We start from the raw sequence: 17631 nt of genomic DNA, 5'->3' as shown, positions 1-17631 counted from the left end.
TTTTGTAAAGCAAAGTCCTGCCTCGCAATCTGCTGTGAGCTTTAAAGATAGTCAAATCGTGTGGGAAAGACTGGTTGGGGCTAATACAGTTCACACAGACTTTGAAGCAACTCTTGAGAAAGTTTTTCACCAAATGCTTTTGAAGAAGATAAGTAGTTTTCTGGTAAGAGGACTTCTTGTGAATTAATGACTGCTTAAAAAATAGGAACCAAAGCACAGGAAAAAATTCATCAGCTTTTACAGTGCAGGGTGGGGGAAGGTTACCTGCTGGTTCCTGCAGGTTTTGGTGCAGTTAGGCTCATCTGGGAAGGCAGGCAGAAAGTGCCTACTGTTTGAGGTGATCTGAGATGCTGAAATGAAAACCAAGTCTAAAGATTTGAAGGAAAATTGTTAGATATGCCAAGTAATGCATATGGGCGAACCAGCCTTGTACATTCACTGGAGGCTGCCCCCCTCCTGGAACAGACTGTAARACGCTGGAAAGAGGGTTTGGCAAACATCTGCCCTGGGAGCTGTCTCAGAAAGGTATTCAGTGATTAGGAAAGGGAGAGGGAAGAAAGCAGAAACCCTCCTGCTGCTACATAGTCCACCACAACTTTGATAGCATACACATTCCCCTTACTACCTCAAAACTGATTGAGTTAGAAGAGGGACAGAGAAGGATAAGACAGATGATCTGGGAGATGAAACAGCCTGCATTCAAGGAGAGGATGACTTGCCACCTGTGGTTAGCTAGGCAAAGAGCTTGCGTGATGGAGAATGGCAAAACTGGACAGGACTGAGAAGGTAAGAAGGAGATCATTCTTTGTACTCACACCTTGACAACTCAAAGCCACGTGGAAGGATGACAGGATTAAACAACTTAAGTGCTTTCTTTCCAGCACCTAATCAATATGTAGTGCTCAGTACTATCAGGTGGTGTGGAGCCTAGGGTTACAGATGGTTTCACCTAGCTATGGGCCACAGTGGTCCAGATTCAATCCTGCCTCTTGAACTCCAAAGCCACAGTTTGCCTGATCAGAATTGGAGGCAGAGTACTCTGCATGTCCTGTGCCTGGCCACCTTAGAGTCAGAGCACTGGCCTAGATGGGCCTATTGCTGATCCAGGGCTGCTGCTTTTTAACCAGACTGAGCTTAGTTTGCCCATGACAGAGCTGTGGCTTCCTCGGTAATAGCTGGCACCACCTGGCTTCTGTCACAAATGTCCTGGGGCTCCCATTTGCCTGGTTCAGGCTCCTGAAGATGAATATATTTCTCCTCCTGTGAAGAGAGTCTGARTATGGTTGTATGTCATTCCTGGCTGTTGCTGCGAGACAGGCATTGTGGCCAGTAGCCATGGCAAAGCAGCRAGCAGCCTGATCGCCCATGGAGACATGTATCCTGGGCCTCCCTGCCAAAGGCTGGAGGTTGCAGGAGCTCCGTCAGGTGCTCTGTCCTTCTTATTGCACAGATCGTTCAACTCCTCACTGTGCGGAAGCAGCGATGGTTGTTCCCTCCTGTGCTGGGACAGCAGATGATACTTCAGAGCCAGCTGCACAGTGACAGTGTGCTCTCACCTGCTGCAGGGGACTAGCTGGGCTTTGGCCAAGTGCTGGCAGGCGAGCTGCAAGTGTGCTTTGAAGCCATGTGGAAGCACAGATAATGCATTCACAGGCTTTTCCTGTCAACTTCTGCTGAAGAGAAGTCAGGATAAACTGAACATCTGCAAAGGGAAGTAGGAAAATCCTGTTTGCTGGCTCACACCAGTGTACCAGACTCTGACTGCAAATTAGCACAGGGCTGTGCAGTCCTGTGTGGATGGCAGGAGCTTGCCATGGTCATGCAGGAGCATGACATGAAGCCTTTTCCCCTCAAAAGGAGCTAGACAGCCTTGGGTGCAGAAGGCTTGCTGAGACTGGCGGTACCTTGCCCAATAGGTATCTGGAGATACCTACCGGGGAAGTCTTGCCCCTCTGTTCTGTTGCTGCCTGTGCAAGCTGTGGCCGCAAGCTRCTCAGTCCCACATGCCGATGTCTGACCACGCTTTAGTAGCAGGGCCTGTGCCAGAAGCTTATGACTATTCCTGTTGGAGGCAAGTGCTGCAGGCTGGTACCAAAACTAGGCTTTGCAGACCTGTCGAGGCAGGCTTGGATGTCCAGGTGCTCACAGGGGGTCCCATGGTGAAGTTAACACTTCCCCTGGTATTGCGGGGTCTGCGTGCCTTTATAAGCAGTCACAGAAATGCCCTTTCGGGTTTGCCTAAGAACYGTAATGTAAATACGATTCAAACCCCACAAAGTAGGTCACAGTTTCAGGCCTGCTCTCCTGACTKCTTCCTTTCCAACCCGCCTCATGTGGTATGGCCTGAGGCTCGTGCCTGGCAGCGGGTATGCCAGGGCTTACGTGTTTGCGTGGTTACTACTCCATGTGGACACCTGGCCCCTGAGGTTCACAGACTTCTTGACTCAGCTGAGTTTGGGATCAGGGCCTGTGTGGGCTTTATAGTCTGGGTCAGGATCCAGCTAGCAGACAGGGGTTGGAGGAGAGTTTTGGTCTAGCTGGCCAGTATGTGGCAGTGAAAATCCTGAGTTAGTTTGGGCACTCTCAAGTGAGTGTTGGCCCCATTCCATGTCCTGTCCAGATAACGGCATTGGCATGTCCAGCCACAGCAGCCGTGTCCTTTCCAGCTTTGCCTACAGTGCTCCTGTTTGCTAGGGCCTGTGGGACTGAGGGCATTTGCTGTCCTGGGTTGTACTTGGGTTCTCCCTGGCCTGGAGCGGGTACCCTCTTCTCCACAACTTCTGCTCAATGGTCAGTGCTTGCGCAATGCAGTCTAGCATGGAAGAAGCCCTGCAGCCAACAGCTGTGTGTACAACTGGTGCAAGTCTCCAACTGTTCAGTCAGGGCAACAAGAAGTGTTTGTTTTCTGGGAAGATCTGATGCATGCAACAAGAGAGACCCACATTTCTACACCTAGCAATCATGGCTCAGCTACCCCGGCCCACCAACTGTCAGACTGAGCTACTCCAGATGCTCAGCACAACTCCTGCTCTCCTGCTATGGGTGAGCAGAGGAACTCCTCTCTAGAAGGGCAGATGACATCTCCTGCTGCAGAACAGCACCAAATTTGCAGTGTCCAGATCCATTGCTCTTTGGGTGGTCTATCTGCAAGCCAGCAGCCTCTTCTGAGACTCAGGGCTACAAGCCATGACTGGGAAATAGTAGATCACCCTCCTGCTGTGCTAGGATGCTGAAGATTTGCTTTATGTCTGGTATCTGCACTTGGCTGCTATTCAGCGCAGAAGCAAAAGGAGATCAAGCCTCTTGGGGCTCTGTAAGCTTTGTAGCTAATCCAGTAAATTGTTCCAACTGATCCCTAACTTGAGCAGCTTGGAAGATCTGAGGAATAAAAAGGCTGGGGCTGGGGCTGATCCTGTTACTCAGCCTGTTGGCTTGTAGACAACATCTGTAGTGCTGTTTTTCTGCCTGCACAAAGTAGGTTCGTTGTAGTTGCTCAAGTGTGTTTCGACTGTTTGTCCGTGTGTTAGGGTGACTACAGTGGTCTGTCCTGAGTCACCTGAGCAAACTGGCTGTGGGGGTCAAGGCATTGTGCTGGAGAGTGCCACGTACAGACAGAAACGCTGTAGTACAGCCTGCCCAAATGATGCCACGTGTACAGGGAGCCCAGCTCATGAGTGGCTCCAGGAACTTCTGGAATCTTTTCCTTCTTGCAGTCTCTTTCATTAACTGCTTCTCTCTTATCTGAATTAGAAATCAGAGTGTACAGAGTACCCTTCACTTGGACCACCATGAATGGACTCCAGCTCTCAGGCCTTAGGATGTAAATATTTACATACTATCATGCTGCTCTGCAGTATCTAAAGAACTGAATGATGTTGGGACTGCACAAGGTCAGATCATCGTTCCTGGCTGTTGAAGGTTGCTTCGGGACATGTCACAACCTTAGCATCAAGGAAGTGGCTGGTGAAGGGAAATAGCTCTCATGGTTCCTGGCATGGGGCAACCCGTGTGGAGACCGGACGCAGCATGCCAGGGGTAACTGCCCCAGTGAAACACAGTGACCCCTATGGCTCTTGCCAGCCGCGCTTGCAGGAAAGGTGGCATGGTTGGGTTGGGCTGTGCATTTCAAAGAAGCAGCTTCTGTGATATTTGGAGGGATCAGCCTTTGGGGGAAAATGGGGCATGTTGATGTTTTGTGAATGATGAAAAGCTGTTACCTGTGAAAAACATGTTAGTTTTCACCAGCTAGTTTTGGACCTGCTGGCAAGAGTGTTGGCCTGGCARCTCTGAGGAAAAGGGATCTCTGGTTTCTCTCCTAGGAGGCAGAGGGTCCGCTGTATCATCTGGAGTAGCCTTTCCTCCAGAGCAGAAGGCCCTGCGTGGTGGGGCAGGCCTGCAGAGGCTTGTGGCATGTTTCATGTGACATCCCCACCTTTCCAGTGACCAGCTCTCGAAGAGGCAATGGCCTGGCTGAAAGCGTAGGCATGGAGAAGTGCTCCCTGCACTAGCAGGCTCTGGGAATGGGATCTAACGAGTAGAGTAGCTGAAGTGGAGCCCGACGTATCAGCCTTGCTGTGAACAGCCATGTTTCTGCCTGGCCTTTTGCACAGCCCTTGCTCTCTCTGTTTCTGGCAGCTGCTTTGAGGGATGTTTCTGGTTGCATATCCTGTCCCAGTTCTGAAACGCCATGCGCTGCTCCCTTTCTCAGGAGAGCGTTGGTCTGCTTTGTGGCCCCAGTGTCTGCGGGAGCTTTGCCAGCCCCACTGTCGCAGGCTCCTCATGAGGAGCTGGAAGTCGCTGTTGACAAGCCTGGGCCTCTTATCGCAGACGCTCCTTCTGCCTCTTCAGTAGAGCTGGGTGTTCAGTGCTGTTTTCTGTTTGGGCCTGCTGTGGCGGAGCATGTGGGGGAGGCAGCTGAATTCCTTTCAGTTTTTAGCACTGGAAAATTTGCAGGAAGCGAACAAAGAGCAGGATCAAGAAGAGCAGATCTGTTGTCATGGGCTGGAGAGAGTCCAGGGCACCAGAGCAGCTCCCAGGGAAAGGTGCCCTGCATTTGAGCCCTGAGCTCTGCTCCAAGCAGGCTGCCTCCTGCCTGCCCCAGGCCTTTATGGGACCTGCTTCATGTTGCCTTCTTCAAGCAGGAGGCTACAAGGCAGGTTTAATACCCTCTCTCCCTGTCCTGCTGGGACAATCTCTGGCTCTGAGCAACAGGCAGAAGGTGGCCTGAGCATGCGGGTCATTCAGCAGCTCTGAGTCTCAGCAGAGGAAGGTGCTGGAGCACGAGATCAAAGCCAGAGCTGTGCTGGGGGGGAAGAGAGAGGCCAGAAGCCTCCTCCCTCAAACTGCATAGGGCTGGTGGTGTGGGAAACCAGAAGGCCTCATTCTAACCTTCCCTGCTGGGTAACTGCCCATTTGCCAGCCTCCATCAACTTCACCTTTGAGAGACACGGAGCTACTGGAGCGAGTTCAGTGAAGGGCTATTAAGATTATTAGAGGACTGGAGAGTCTGTCATATGAGGAAAGGCTGAGAGAACTGGGACTTTCGGCCTGGAGGAGAGAAAACTCGGGATGGGGGAGGGGAATCTTACCAGTGTGTATGACTATCTAAAGGAGGGTGTTAGAAGAGGAGGCCAGGCTCTTTCCAGTGGTGGCCACTGACAGGATGAGAGGCAGTGAGCACATACTGAAACATAGGAAGTTGTGTGTGAATCTAAGGGAAAATTTTTTTTACTGTGAGGATGACTGAGCACTGGAACAGGTTGCCCAGAGAGATTATCCTGTAAATATTCAAAATCCACCTGGACACAATCCTGTGCAGTGTGCTTTAGGTGACCCTGCTTGAACAGGCGGTTTGGACTAGATGATCTCCAGAGGTCCCTTCCAACTTCAGCCATTCTGTGATTCTGTGATCAGGCAGGGAAGGGAGGTCCTGGCACTTGACCTGTGTGAGGCTCTGCACGTGATGGTCATTAGGCCTTAGTGATAGACCTTGTATATTCAGGGATAGRAACCTTGCAGAGCACAGTACCCAGACATTTATGGCCTTGCTGGGGCTGTAGGCYGGCAGCTTCGTTACAAATGCCTGCTATTTCTATATGCGGCACTTGCCTCACATGCCGCCTTTCTGTTCTCTCTGCAGCCGCCGAGCTTTAAAGTGCTGAGCCGCTCCCCAATGTCGGATGCCTCGGATACCTGGGAGTGCAAGGCGCAGGACCTCTTTGCCAGCAATGAGAAGGAGGATGAGGTGCCCCATCAGGTGACGGCTACGGACGTGGACAGTCAGTGCCAGTGCCCAGAAGAGGAGCCTGACGGGGCTCCCCAGAAGCGGACAGCAACCCAGAACGGGATGCAGGACAGTGGGGGTGGGGGCACAGGAGTGAAGAAGAAACGGAAGAAAAAGGAGGTGGGAGAACAGGAAGGGGGAGAAAAAGCAGCTGTGGAGAAGGAGGTGAAACCAAAGAGGAGGAGAGAGCCTAAAGAACCAAAAGAGCCTAAAAAGGCCAAGGAGCCCAAGAAGCCGAAGGAGCCCAAGCAGAAGGAGGTGACCAAGAAGCCCCGGAAACCCCGGGAACCCAAAACCCCCAAGGAGCCTAAAGACAAGAAGAGCAGCTCTGAGCCTGCCCCCAGAGCTAGACCCAAGAAAAGCAGGTGGGTGATGATGTGATCTTGTCCCCTTGCATGGTGTGGGTGGGGTATTGGCTCACAGGAACTTCAGGCGTGCTATGGCTGTAAAGAGCTGCTCCTGGGCCACCACATTAGAGCAGAGGGAGCGGCACGTGCAGAGTGTGTGCGTGCCTCATGCCRAAGGCTGGACTTCAAGGTGTGAAGGCTGGCATGTGCTCTCTGGCCGTGCAGAGACCACACAAGCAGGTGGTGTTCTGGGATGAGACCCTGCAAGTCCCCAAGCCAGTGGCGCCCTGTCCTGGAGAGAATGGAGGAGTCTTGGCCACTCCTTGGCCTGGCGTTTGTGCTGAGTGTGCTGGGGAGCCAAAGGCCTTTTGTGAAGTATCTCACAAGGACAGCAACATGCTGTATGCTGAAGGGCCTGTCATGCCTATTCTGGGGCCTAGGCGGAGGATGTGTGTGACTTTAACCTGATCGTGGGACTTTCTGTGCAAGTGAGGGTGGGGTCCCTGCACACTTCAAGCAGCCCCAAAGGCTGACTGCGTGGTGGGAGTGTCTTCCATCAGCTGATCTGTTGTGGGAGGATGGCGGAGCTCTTGCTTTCTGCTATTCCTCTTGTGGGCTGTAGGAGCTGTCCCTTCCTTGCAGGCTGCGATGCTGTGTCTGTGGCCAAGGCCAGCAGCGATGGCGGCAGGAGAACCAGGTGTTCTGCTCCCTTGCTCGCTCCCCCAGGCTCTGGGGAAGCAGGAGTCTCTACCTCCAGCTACATTAGACTCATAAAAGATCTGCAGTTCTTCGAAGGCCTGAGGACTCTCTTGTAATGCATAACAGAACACCACTGCCTCCAGTAATTTCTTATCCTTTTAATTAACAGGCTGCTTTCTTAGGAAAGCTTTATAATTGGGAAAATGTGCAGATAACAGAGCAGGTGTTTGCAGTACCAGCATTGTTTGATTTACTCTCTTGGACTGGTAAGAATAAATGTTTTTGGAGAGTTCTGTACAAAGCAGGCCTGTTGACTGGAGGTGGACCCTCTTCCTGTGTTGTAAATAATCCATAGAATGCACGTATTTCTGCAGTAAATGAGATTAGTACAGGAGCCAGCTGGGAATTTTTAAAAAACCTTTTTTTTTTTTTTTTTGGTTGGAAAATAACAGTTTGTTGGAATTACTTGAGGAAACTTTCCTGGAAATGGTTGCCAGGAACAGCTTCTCAGTGCCTTGCTGAGATCTCTGCTAGATTCCTCTGCCCATCTGTCTCCTGCCGTGGCTACCCACAGGACACTTGTTCAGAGGGAGGACCATGCCTGGATCTTTCCCAGTCCGGGCAGTGCCCTGCCCAAGTGGGGTCAGTCTCCTTTACTTGATCTTTGCTAGAGCTCTGCTTTGCGCAAGGCTCATTGACCGCCCGATCCTGGAGAAGCCAGGCCTGCAGTGCCTGCATCTGGGCAGCCGTGTCCAAGGAGCAGCCCTCGGCACGAGGCTGTTGTCAGCTTGGCTTTGTCATTGACAGATTCAGATGGTCTCCAGGAAACTAGGACACTGAATCCTGAGCGATTTGACAGGACAGGAGGTTGTTTCCACCCAAGTCCTGTTAGTCCCCAAGTCTCCTTTAGTGCGGGCTGGCAGTGAAAAGAAAATGATGGGCAGCAAAACCCCGATGCCAGGCTGGCAGAGGCAGCTCAGCAGGATGAGAACTGGTCGCCTTGCTCTCGGTGGGGCAGGCAGGAGCTGCTGTGGCCACAGAGGCGGGGAGTCCACAGGCGAGCTGCGTGGCACTGTCACTTCTGGTATTCCTTGAGCTTGGCGTTTCGCACCCAAGGGAAGTGCAGCCCCCGCTCCATGGGCCTGTGAGCCAGAGCAGATGCGGATGGACAGATCAAGCCCACGGTGCCAGGAGAGTGAGAGAAGGGCTCCTCAAGGCCTTGAGGAGGGCTGGAGAAGACTGTAAGCAGAGAGAAGRGAGGCTGCTGTCAGGGAGCGGGGGAGAATGCACGGGGCTGTGCAGGGCTCTGGCCTGGGTATGGCATGGGAGGGACTGTTGGGAGGTAGGCAAAGCAGAGGATTTTGCATGGGCTGGAGGTGGAGTGGGGAGGAGAGGAGCTGCAGGCAAGGAAGGGAAGAGTGAGGCATGTGTAAAGACAGCACTGGGTACTGGGAAGGATCCTGTTGTTCCTGGGAAGTGGGAAGGCAAACTGCAGGCTTAGTCTCAGCACTACTCTACTGCTCTTACCCCTCTCTCCAAAAGCAGATTTATTGCCTGATCCTTGTAGCCTTGTGGGCAAGGCAGGTCGGGTGGTCATCTCATCATGTGGACAGGCAAGTGAGCTGCTCTCCCAGAGCCCCCAGCTTGGCCTCATGCCCAGTGTGCAGACCTGCCCTGGTAGCAGGCTGAATTTGAGGTTATGAAGGCAGCTTGTTTCCACCTCTRCCAGGAGTGGAGCTGGCAGCATTTCCTAATGCTGCCTCCATTACTCCTGTAGGAAATTGCCATGCAAGGCATCCAGTCCAGCGATTAGACACAAGGGCAGCAAKCAACCCTCACTCCCAGAATCAGGCCCTGAATAGGATCCAGGCAGGCATGAGGCGCTCAGCTCCATTGGATCCACGGCCGTAGTGTTGGCCGGTGGGAGTGGCTGCAAAAGAGCCCTGGGCACATGTCCCTCTTGCAGCAGCTCCTGTGGCCCTGCTATGAGGATGTGCCTGGCTGACATAGGTCTGACTACCATTACTGTGGGATTTTGGACCCAGACCAAAGCAGGGAAGACCTGGGGAGGAGCAGATGTTGGTGGTCTGGGCTCTTGCAGACTCTCAAAGTTCTTGTCCAGGAGCTAGTTGCCACCCTGGCAGGTCTCTTGTTTGGTGTCATTGCCTTCCCAGGGCTAAACACAGCCTGTGACAGCATGGCCTGTCATGGATAGACAGTAGGCAAACTGGTTCTCTAAGCTGGAGGATTGTGATGGGCTAACCTCAGTTGCAGAGACTGTGGTCCTTAATGCAAAAGGCACAGCAAGGTCTGGAGGTAGTAGGAGAGGGGCTGAAGGGGGATCTGCTTGCTGTGCTGAGGCCAGGTGAACTCTTGGGGATATGAGGAGCTTTGATGAAGAGACTACTCCACACACACATGCAAGGTAAAATAACTCAAAAACACGTCATCTACCCAAAAGAGACTACTTGCAAGAGTTTGGGAGTGCCAAGAAGTTCTGTGCTTTCTCAGGATATTTTCCTGATTGAGCCTGAGCCTGAGTCTGTAGTGCTCCTTCCTCCTGTTCATCTACACTTTCTAGGAGGACTTATGTCCACCACTGCCATTTGGAGAGTTCAGTCCTTGGGTCCTCCTTGCAGCTTTCCCCTTCCACAACCCCTTTCAGAGCCCCTTCATGGCTTGTTGCATCACCATTTGGGTTAGCAACCAGCAAATCCATCCAAGAGAGGAATGGCTACTGGGTGGGGACACCCTTGGGTGTCAAGATGGAGGCACAAAGGGGAAGATAGCCTGTGAGGACTGTGCCCTTTCCATGTCCCCTAGCTCTGGCAACATGTGTCTACTCCACAGCTGGGGTGGGAGCAGGGGGGGAAGTGGGGCTGAGGGCTCTCGTGGCAGTGAGGGAAGGGAGAGGGTCCTGTGTCAGGCAAGCAGCAGACAGGGTAGGCACTCTGTGCAAATGAAATGATTGCTGGGAGTTCTCTAAGTGGCAGATAATAGTGGCATAATTTCTTCTAAATTATTTCTAATCATAGCCAACTACTGGTTCATGAATGAAGCAGTTGTTAATTGTGACTTACAAATCAATATCTTGGGAGTTATTGCTCCGGTGGAAGCAATGCTAGCAATGCATTTTCAGGGCTTCTAATTGAATTGCGGGTGCATGGCCAGGTCATTTTTAGCCTGAACTGCAGATTTTTAACTATTTGTATTTTGCCAGTTCCATACAAGTAGTGATTTTCTCATGAAAGAGGCGTAAGACCTAGACATGATTTTGAAACCAAGTGTTTCTCTGCTGCTGTGCAAGTCTTGGATCTGGAGGGAATCAACAGCGGGGTTGACTATGAATGAGCAAAGCCTGCTCCCCTTTTCCTGGCATGTTGCTCTCAGCCCAGGGAGAGACACCAGCTCTTTTAAATCTTTCTCTTAACAATGTTCGTTGCAGAGGATAAGGACAGATGTGCACATTGAGAGTGCTGGTTTCTTACCCTGGTGCTTCCGGGGCACATTCCTTGATGCAAACAGGTTGTGGTCSTGGCTGGGGTGTGCTGGCTGGGTGCTGGGTGTTTTCAGGGCTGGCCAGGAGGCCCTGGCTCCAGGAGCGCTTGCCAGAGGAGCTGGCTTTTGGAGGTTCCTGGGCTGCTGAGCTCTCTATGGAAGCCAGGCTGTGTCTTCATGGATTTTGTGTTTGCAAGAAGGTGTTGGGATTCACCAGGAGCAGGGCTTGAGTTCTCTCTCTGCCAATAGCTTGGCCTGTGGCTTGAGCACTGTGGGTAGCTGCCTGCTGTGCAGCAGCCTCCCAATATACCCTTGAGAAACCATGGTGACTTCTCATGGTGACCCCATTTCAGAGATGGGGAACTGCGGTCTGGGTGAATCTGGGACTTGAATCCTTTCCAGGTTGATGGAAATCACAGGGCTTGACCTCTTCTGTCTTGAGGCACAGACCAAGGTCTGTACTGCTGCTGTTTTGGAAAGGGGTTGGCTGGTGCAGCACAGGCAAGACAAGTACATGCTGGAGCAGCTTCTACCTGAATGCTGCCCTAAAGACTTTCCTGGGGATCTGGCAAAGCTCTGTGGCACCTACATGCAAGGTGACCAGCAGTGCCACCAGAACAGGGATGGCCAGTGCTTCTCAGGCTGGGGTAGAAGGTTTGTCTTTGAGGTTCCAGGACTTGAGTTGCCTGTTGAGCCTGCTGAATGATATTTCTGACCTTCATCAGGGCAGGTTGTGTGTGACCGCTGTGCTTGGAGCAGGCAACTCATTACCCTGACTTGCTGGGTCGGTTGGTGGGGACCACACAGGAGCTGTGAACAAGGCTTGGTGGTGGGGAAATCTTCCTCGTACCCAGGCTGAACATAGGTCCACTCTTGCGCCTCCCAGCTTTTGCAGAGGCTGCTGTGCTTAGGCTCGGGCCCTGGCCTTCATAGTCAGAGGAAGCAGCCCTCAGTGAGTGTGTGGGTCACCCCAGCCTGGAGGGGAGAGGCTGTTCTGGGCCTCCCGGGCTCCTCATTCCTCCTGAGCCATTGTATCCCAAAGCTTCCTGCTCCTGTTGCCCCAAACCAGCTCACCCTGGCTCTCCCTGCCTTAGGAACTGTGAGGGCCAGTGACGGACTGGACTGATTTTCCTGGCCCCTGTGGGGTCATTCCCCTGGCTGGCTAGAGGAAGCCCCCAGTCCCTGGTTGCCCCGTGCCAGGCAGGGGCAGTTAGACCTTTCTTTCCCGTGTACTGGAATCGGATGGGGAAACTGTCAGTGGTGAGTAAGGAGAAAGTGCAGACGCCTTTATCACCAGCTGGTCTGTGCTGTAACCAGCACTCCTCAGTGCTGGGGGAGACCCTGGGAGTCTCCTGCCACCTCCGGGTGACATGGTGGAAAGACYGGTCCAGAGGAGAACCCTGTGTGGATGCTTCCTGGCTGTGCCCTAGAGTTGAACTCCAGGATCTCTGGAGCAGGGTTTAACTGTCAGTCTGTCCTGACAGCAAGGAGCAGGGGCCCACGCCTGTGGAGAAGAAGAAGAAAGGGAAGAGGAAAAATGAGATCCCCGTGGAGAGTTTGGAATTGGATCAAGATCTCCTGAGCCCGTCTGTGCAGAGCCCAGAGGAATCTGCTGAGTCGGCTGACAGCCAGGTACATCCAAGCTGCAGACCGGCTGGGCTGCCTGCTGCTCGGTGAAATCCAGGCACCCACATACGTTTGAGTGGGCAGAACAGCTGGGTCCCAGGGGTGCAGCACTCAGTGCTTTCGGCAGTGTGGACTGTAGACTCCGGCTCCAGAGGGGAGCCACTAGGTTATTTCCAGTGGTGGCACTAGTTTTGGTGCTAATTGCTGCCCTGTGCACGAGAAGAGGCAGCACTGCATATTCCTCGGCCTTGCATTCCCTTTTCCACCRTGGCTTCTGGTGGAGAAGGGAATTCAGCGTGGGACGGTGCAGGGAGGGCTAGCAGGTCCTGTGGGACAGGGGAGCTGTGCATGTCTCTGCAAGGCTCCTCTGCTCTTGGGCTTGGAGACAGTAGAGCTGCAGTGCTGGGCCAGGCTCTGCTTGCATGGAGCAGCACAGCTTTTTTGTGTGCTTGTGCATTGTGAGCAGGGCCCAGCTTTCTCCCAGGGGCCCCCATAATGCTCCCTGTGTTGTTGTGCAACCCTCTTTGGAGGAGCTTTGCCTGGCATCGGTTCCTGCCCCCATTGCTGCCTGTTGGCCTCAGAGCTACCCAGATCCCAGAGCACTAAAACTGGGCCCTGCCTGAAGCATCAATCAGTGCRCTGCCCACGCTCGCATGGGCATATGCGGGGTGCGAGGGCTGCGGGGGCATGCAGAGCAGGCAAGAGCAAGTGCTCTGCTCCAAGGTGCTGATGGCGACCTTGGCAAAACAATGATGGAAACTGTTGTAGATGTTCAGCTATGCAGGGGCTTGCATCCAGGTGGCTGCCTGTTCTTCATGCCACCTCCCACTGGCACAGGGCGGTGGTATGGAGATCAGGCAGTCCTGAGGCTTTTTCTCCACCTGTGCCTGTTCCCCATGTCAGGCAAGAGGGAGGTTCTTGGGCTGCTTGTCTCCCCAGTGACTGCCTTTCTCGTCTGGCACACAGAAACGCCGCTCAGGACGCCAAGTGAAGAGGAGGAAGTACAACGAGGACCTGGATTTCAAGGTGGTAGATGATGATGGCGAAACAATAGCTGTGCTAGGAGCTGGGCGAACCTCTGCGCTCTCCGCCTCCACTCTGGCATGGCAGGCAGAGGTAGGGCCGGACATGGGACAGGGAGGAAGAGGCCTCCTGCCTCCTTCAGGGTACCCCGAGGGTGTCAATACCAAGGTTTGAGGATGTGGAGGAGGGCAGGGGATTCTAGCACTAGGATGGGGTGGCAGTGCACGTGTCTGGGAGGCTGCAGGGTGCCTTTGCAGGCAGTGTGAGTGCACAGAGGGATAGGCAAGAGGCACGCGGTGCGTTGYGCAGCTGAGAGGGGCTCCAGAAGTGCAGCCCATTCTGTGGCCATGCAGAAAAAGGAAAAACTTGACCCTGGGCCTCCTGGCCGCTCTAGACTAGAAAGGCCCCCTGGGCCCTGATGTAAATGAGCTGGTGTAGGTAAGCGCTGGTCCTTGAACTACTTGTGGTGTGCTAACCGTAGCCTTGTCTTCCGCATCCTGGCCTATCCTTTGAGAATATTCACAACTTCCTATGCCCCATATTCTTCGTTTCCCCCATATTCTGCCCTTCAGCAGTTCCTCTTCTTCCTCAGTGTTTTGCATCTGCTGCTCTGCAGGCTGGTTGTGTGAGTCTTCTGCCCTGTCGCTTAGCAAAGTTGGTGCCGCTTCTGCTTCATAGCTCTGTCCCTCCCATCAGCTGTGCTTGCTGTTGGTCCAACCTTTCTGCTCCTGCTAGGGGCTCTGGGACACATGGTGCAGCCAGAGCTGTCCCTGAATGCATGACCGACCCACTGCCCATGCCCACTTAGTGCTCCTGTCCCTGTAGCTCTTGCCTGTGAGGTTAGCTTGGTATTTTAACTGTGCCAGCTGTGGGCTTTGTAAGTGCCAGGTCATCATTTTCTGCCCACATGGCTGATCTTCATCAGTCCCTCTGAATGTAGAGATACCCAGCCTGACTCCTGCCAACCCACCTGATCTGCTGGGCAGCATGGCAGGGACCAGCTGGAGTCATCAGACTTTGGACCCCACTGCGCGGCTTCCTCTGCCCACTGTTTCATCCCTGGCGGGTGCTGACAGCTCCTGCCTGTTGGTTTGCCTGTCAGACACCTGCTTTCTCCTTCTCTCCGGTCATTAACAAAGTTACCAGATATTAATAATAGTCATTGATTGTTTTCATAGTGTTCTTGTGTCCATCTCTGCCCTCCTCTTCACAAGGCTTTGGCATGAGTATTAGTCGGCCCTGTTGCTCAGCCAGTAAGTGTGACCTGGCCTTATGCACCGTGCCTGGCCTGGGGGGCTGCTGTGTGCCCATGCGATGCTCTGCCCTTTCTGTCACTGCTGAGGCTTCTTCAGCTGCTGCTTGGGGCCATGTCCCCAGCCGGGCTCCTGGGAGTGAGCTTTTCAAGTGAGGTTTTCAAAACAGCAGGTGGGAACGAATTGCCTTTGGCATGTCTCTGTGCTGCTGGCCTRCTGTCCTCTGCTTTTAGTCTTGGACTTCCACCTCAATTTGTCCTGTTCCAAATGAATTATTGAGGCTGGTGTCTGAAGGCAGCAAGGCTCCGTGCTGAGGGAGTGCTCTGAGCTCCTGCCAGCAGGCTCGGTGCAGAGTCTGGCCATGGCTGCTCCCAGGGTCGGGATCAACGCTATGGCGCTGGAGGTCAGTGCCTTTGCTGCCTTGCGCAGAACTGAATGACACTGGGATGTGTTATGCCAGCAGTGCAAGATGAGAGTGCTGGACCTGCAGTGTCTCTTCTGCTTTACCTGCCTCTCACTGTTCTATGGAGGCCTCAAGCCTGCTCCCACGTTGGCCTGAACTTGCTGTTTTTATTCCTGACCCTGGACGCATTTCTTGGTAGCTCTCTGGGGCACTGCACAGCTCCTTCAGTGGCCCTCAGGCTGCAAACAGTATGCCACAGACCTCTGTATGCCAGCTTGTCTGCAGGTCAGTGTGGGAGTGTCTCAGTGGCACCCACCACAGTGGGGTGGTGCAGAGGCAGAGGGTCAGCTGAAGGCTGAGATGTGGAGGAGGGCACTGCAGGCCCTGGCATGGCCTTGGCTGTCCCGGACCCTGTTGGGTGAGTGGTATGGGAGGGAGCCCTTCTACATGCCCTACGGGGACAGGGTGCCCTGGCTGTCTACCCCCTCCTCTACCTGCTCTGTGCCTCTCTTGGAGGGGCCTTCCTGGTCCAAGAAGGACTGTCCCAGGGCTGCTCTACCAGTGACCAAGCTCTGTCTGCATCTGAAGGAGATGAACACAGTCCTCCTCCTTTCTGCTCTGCACTTTACTTTCTCTCCTGCTGCTGTACCATTTCCCAGCCTGGACAGAACTGCTATTTCTAATGCTTGAAAAAGCTCCAGACATTTTTACTGTCTCTGCTTTCCCCTTAATCTTTTTGTGCCTCTCCTGCCACAGCGTAGACAGGCACAAGCCCAGCTCCCTTGTCCTTCAGCTCACTTGTCAGTGGTGGTGATCCTCCAGCAGAGCATGGCTGGGAGAGATGGGGGTCCCTTGGGCTCCCCACTCGATCCATGCCTTGGGTCTTTAGGCTGGAAGCTGGCCAGTATCAGGACCACCTCCTTAAAGCTTGTGCTCTCAGAGTGAGGATTTGTGGGGTGGGAACCCGTGGGTGGAAACAGAAGGTCTCTGTGGCCTTACGGGGTGAATTCTTCATGGCAGGCCCAAAGCCAAGTGACTTGGAACAGAGAGCTTTGGTGGGGTGCGGAGCTGCCTCGCCTCTCTTCAGAAGAGGATGTGCAAAGGGAAGGAGACCAACATTTGAGCCTGCCTGGGAGGAGCTAGATGGATAGCAGTGGGGCTAGGGTGCTGCTGCTCACATCTCCTTGTCTTCAAGCTGCCAAGACCCATGTGTCCCTGCTGGCCCAGGCATGGCCACTCTATGGATGGGTCAGTTGGGTCTCACTCTCCTGAGCATGCAGGGCTAGTGCTTTCCTGCAAAACACCCTGTGGCTCAAGGGGAAAGAAAGTGAGTTGGACCAGGTCCCTACTAGTCACCAGCTGAGCACGGAGATGAGAGCTCCCACTGTGGCCTGCCCCTGTTCCAACTCTCCCTCTCTGGTCTGTTTTAGTCTTTGTTTGAGTGATTCAATTCACCCAGCAGAAGCAGGGCTGGTTTTGTGCCAAGTGATCTGTTAGAGGGGCTCGGCTGCAACCTCAGAGTAAGGACCACCCTCCCTGTCCCAGCTGCTGGCTGCCAAATTGTATGGCCCTGGCTGGAGTGGCACCAGGCCAGAAGGGTCTGTCATGGGTGAGTGTGGCTGGGCTGGCAGCATCTGGGCACTAGCACCCAGAAAGAGTTTCCCAAGCCCAGCTCTCCCAGTGTCCTGCCGTGTTGGCATTGCCTGCCCAGCTGGTGGGTTGGAAGAGGAAGAAACAGCTAGATCTGTGCTAGGAGGGTGCCAGAGGCCAAATCAAACAGCAGGCTGGGAAACCAATGCTCTGCTTTCCTCCCGGTGTCCCCAGGAGCCTCCCGAGGATGACGCCAATATCATTGAGAAGATCCTTGCCTCCAGAATGGTGCAGAAGGAGGTAAGTAACAAAGATGTCAGGGGGAGTGAAGGCCTCCAAGCAGAGGAGGGATGGGTCCTGGCTGCCTGGCGCAGCTGGGACATGGAGCATAGCAGCACTAAGTGCTGTTGCCATTCCTTCTACCTGGTCTTTGCGGGATGCTGAGAGCAGGATGCCCAGAGTGTCACCTTTCTGCTTGGGAATCCATGTGGTGCATGTCCTGGTCTGGGCACCAGAAAGCTTCTGGAGAGGATTGAGGGTTAGTCTGGTCCCCAGGAGATGTTGAAGTCCCCTGTGCTCAACTGTGGTCTCATATCATGTTCCCCAAGGCCACTCAGCCTCCAGAGCGGAAGCCACACTGAATGCCCTGTGCTCCTCGCTTTCCTTGGGGCTCAGCCTGCCTGGAGCCTATGGTTGGGCTGGAGGAGGCCTGTCCGGGCCCAGGCTGCAGGAGGTGCCTCCTGTTTTTCACATGGGCTCTGGCTGTTGCTAACTGTCCTTCCCTTGGTTTCAGGCTCACCCTGGAGGCCTGGCGTATGAGATGGAAGAGTTCTACGTCAAGTACAGGAACTTGTACGTGCAGTGTTGTGCTCTTTGCCCAGCAGTGGTGTGTATGCAGGAGTGAGGGGC

At 53.8% G+C, this 17631-nt stretch overlaps 1 protein-coding gene across 2 annotated transcripts in view; it reads left to right on the top strand.

Moving 5' to 3' along the window:
* The window catches only part of CHD6 (chromodomain helicase DNA binding protein 6), a 70922-nt gene that overhangs the window by 7454 nt on the left and 45837 nt on the right, over positions 1-17631 (top strand). For both annotated transcript variants that reach the window (XM_085302629.1, XM_085302628.1), the window contains exons 2-6: positions 6140-6648; positions 12312-12459; positions 13420-13569; positions 16957-17022; positions 17516-17574. In XM_085302629.1, the coding sequence (XP_085158755.1) occupies positions 6140-6648; positions 12312-12459; positions 13420-13569; positions 16957-17022; positions 17516-17574 (932 nt within the window). The remainder of the gene's footprint in view (positions 1-6139; positions 6649-12311; positions 12460-13419; positions 13570-16956; positions 17023-17515; positions 17575-17631) is intronic.

Source organism: Rhea americana, unplaced genomic scaffold, assembly GCF_003343005.1.
Source record: "Rhea americana isolate MKP2758 unplaced genomic scaffold, rheAme1 scaffold_190, whole genome shotgun sequence".
Lineage (NCBI taxonomy): Eukaryota > Metazoa > Chordata > Aves > Rheiformes > Rheidae > Rhea > Rhea americana.
This window is presented reverse-complemented; position numbering and strand designations above follow the sequence as displayed.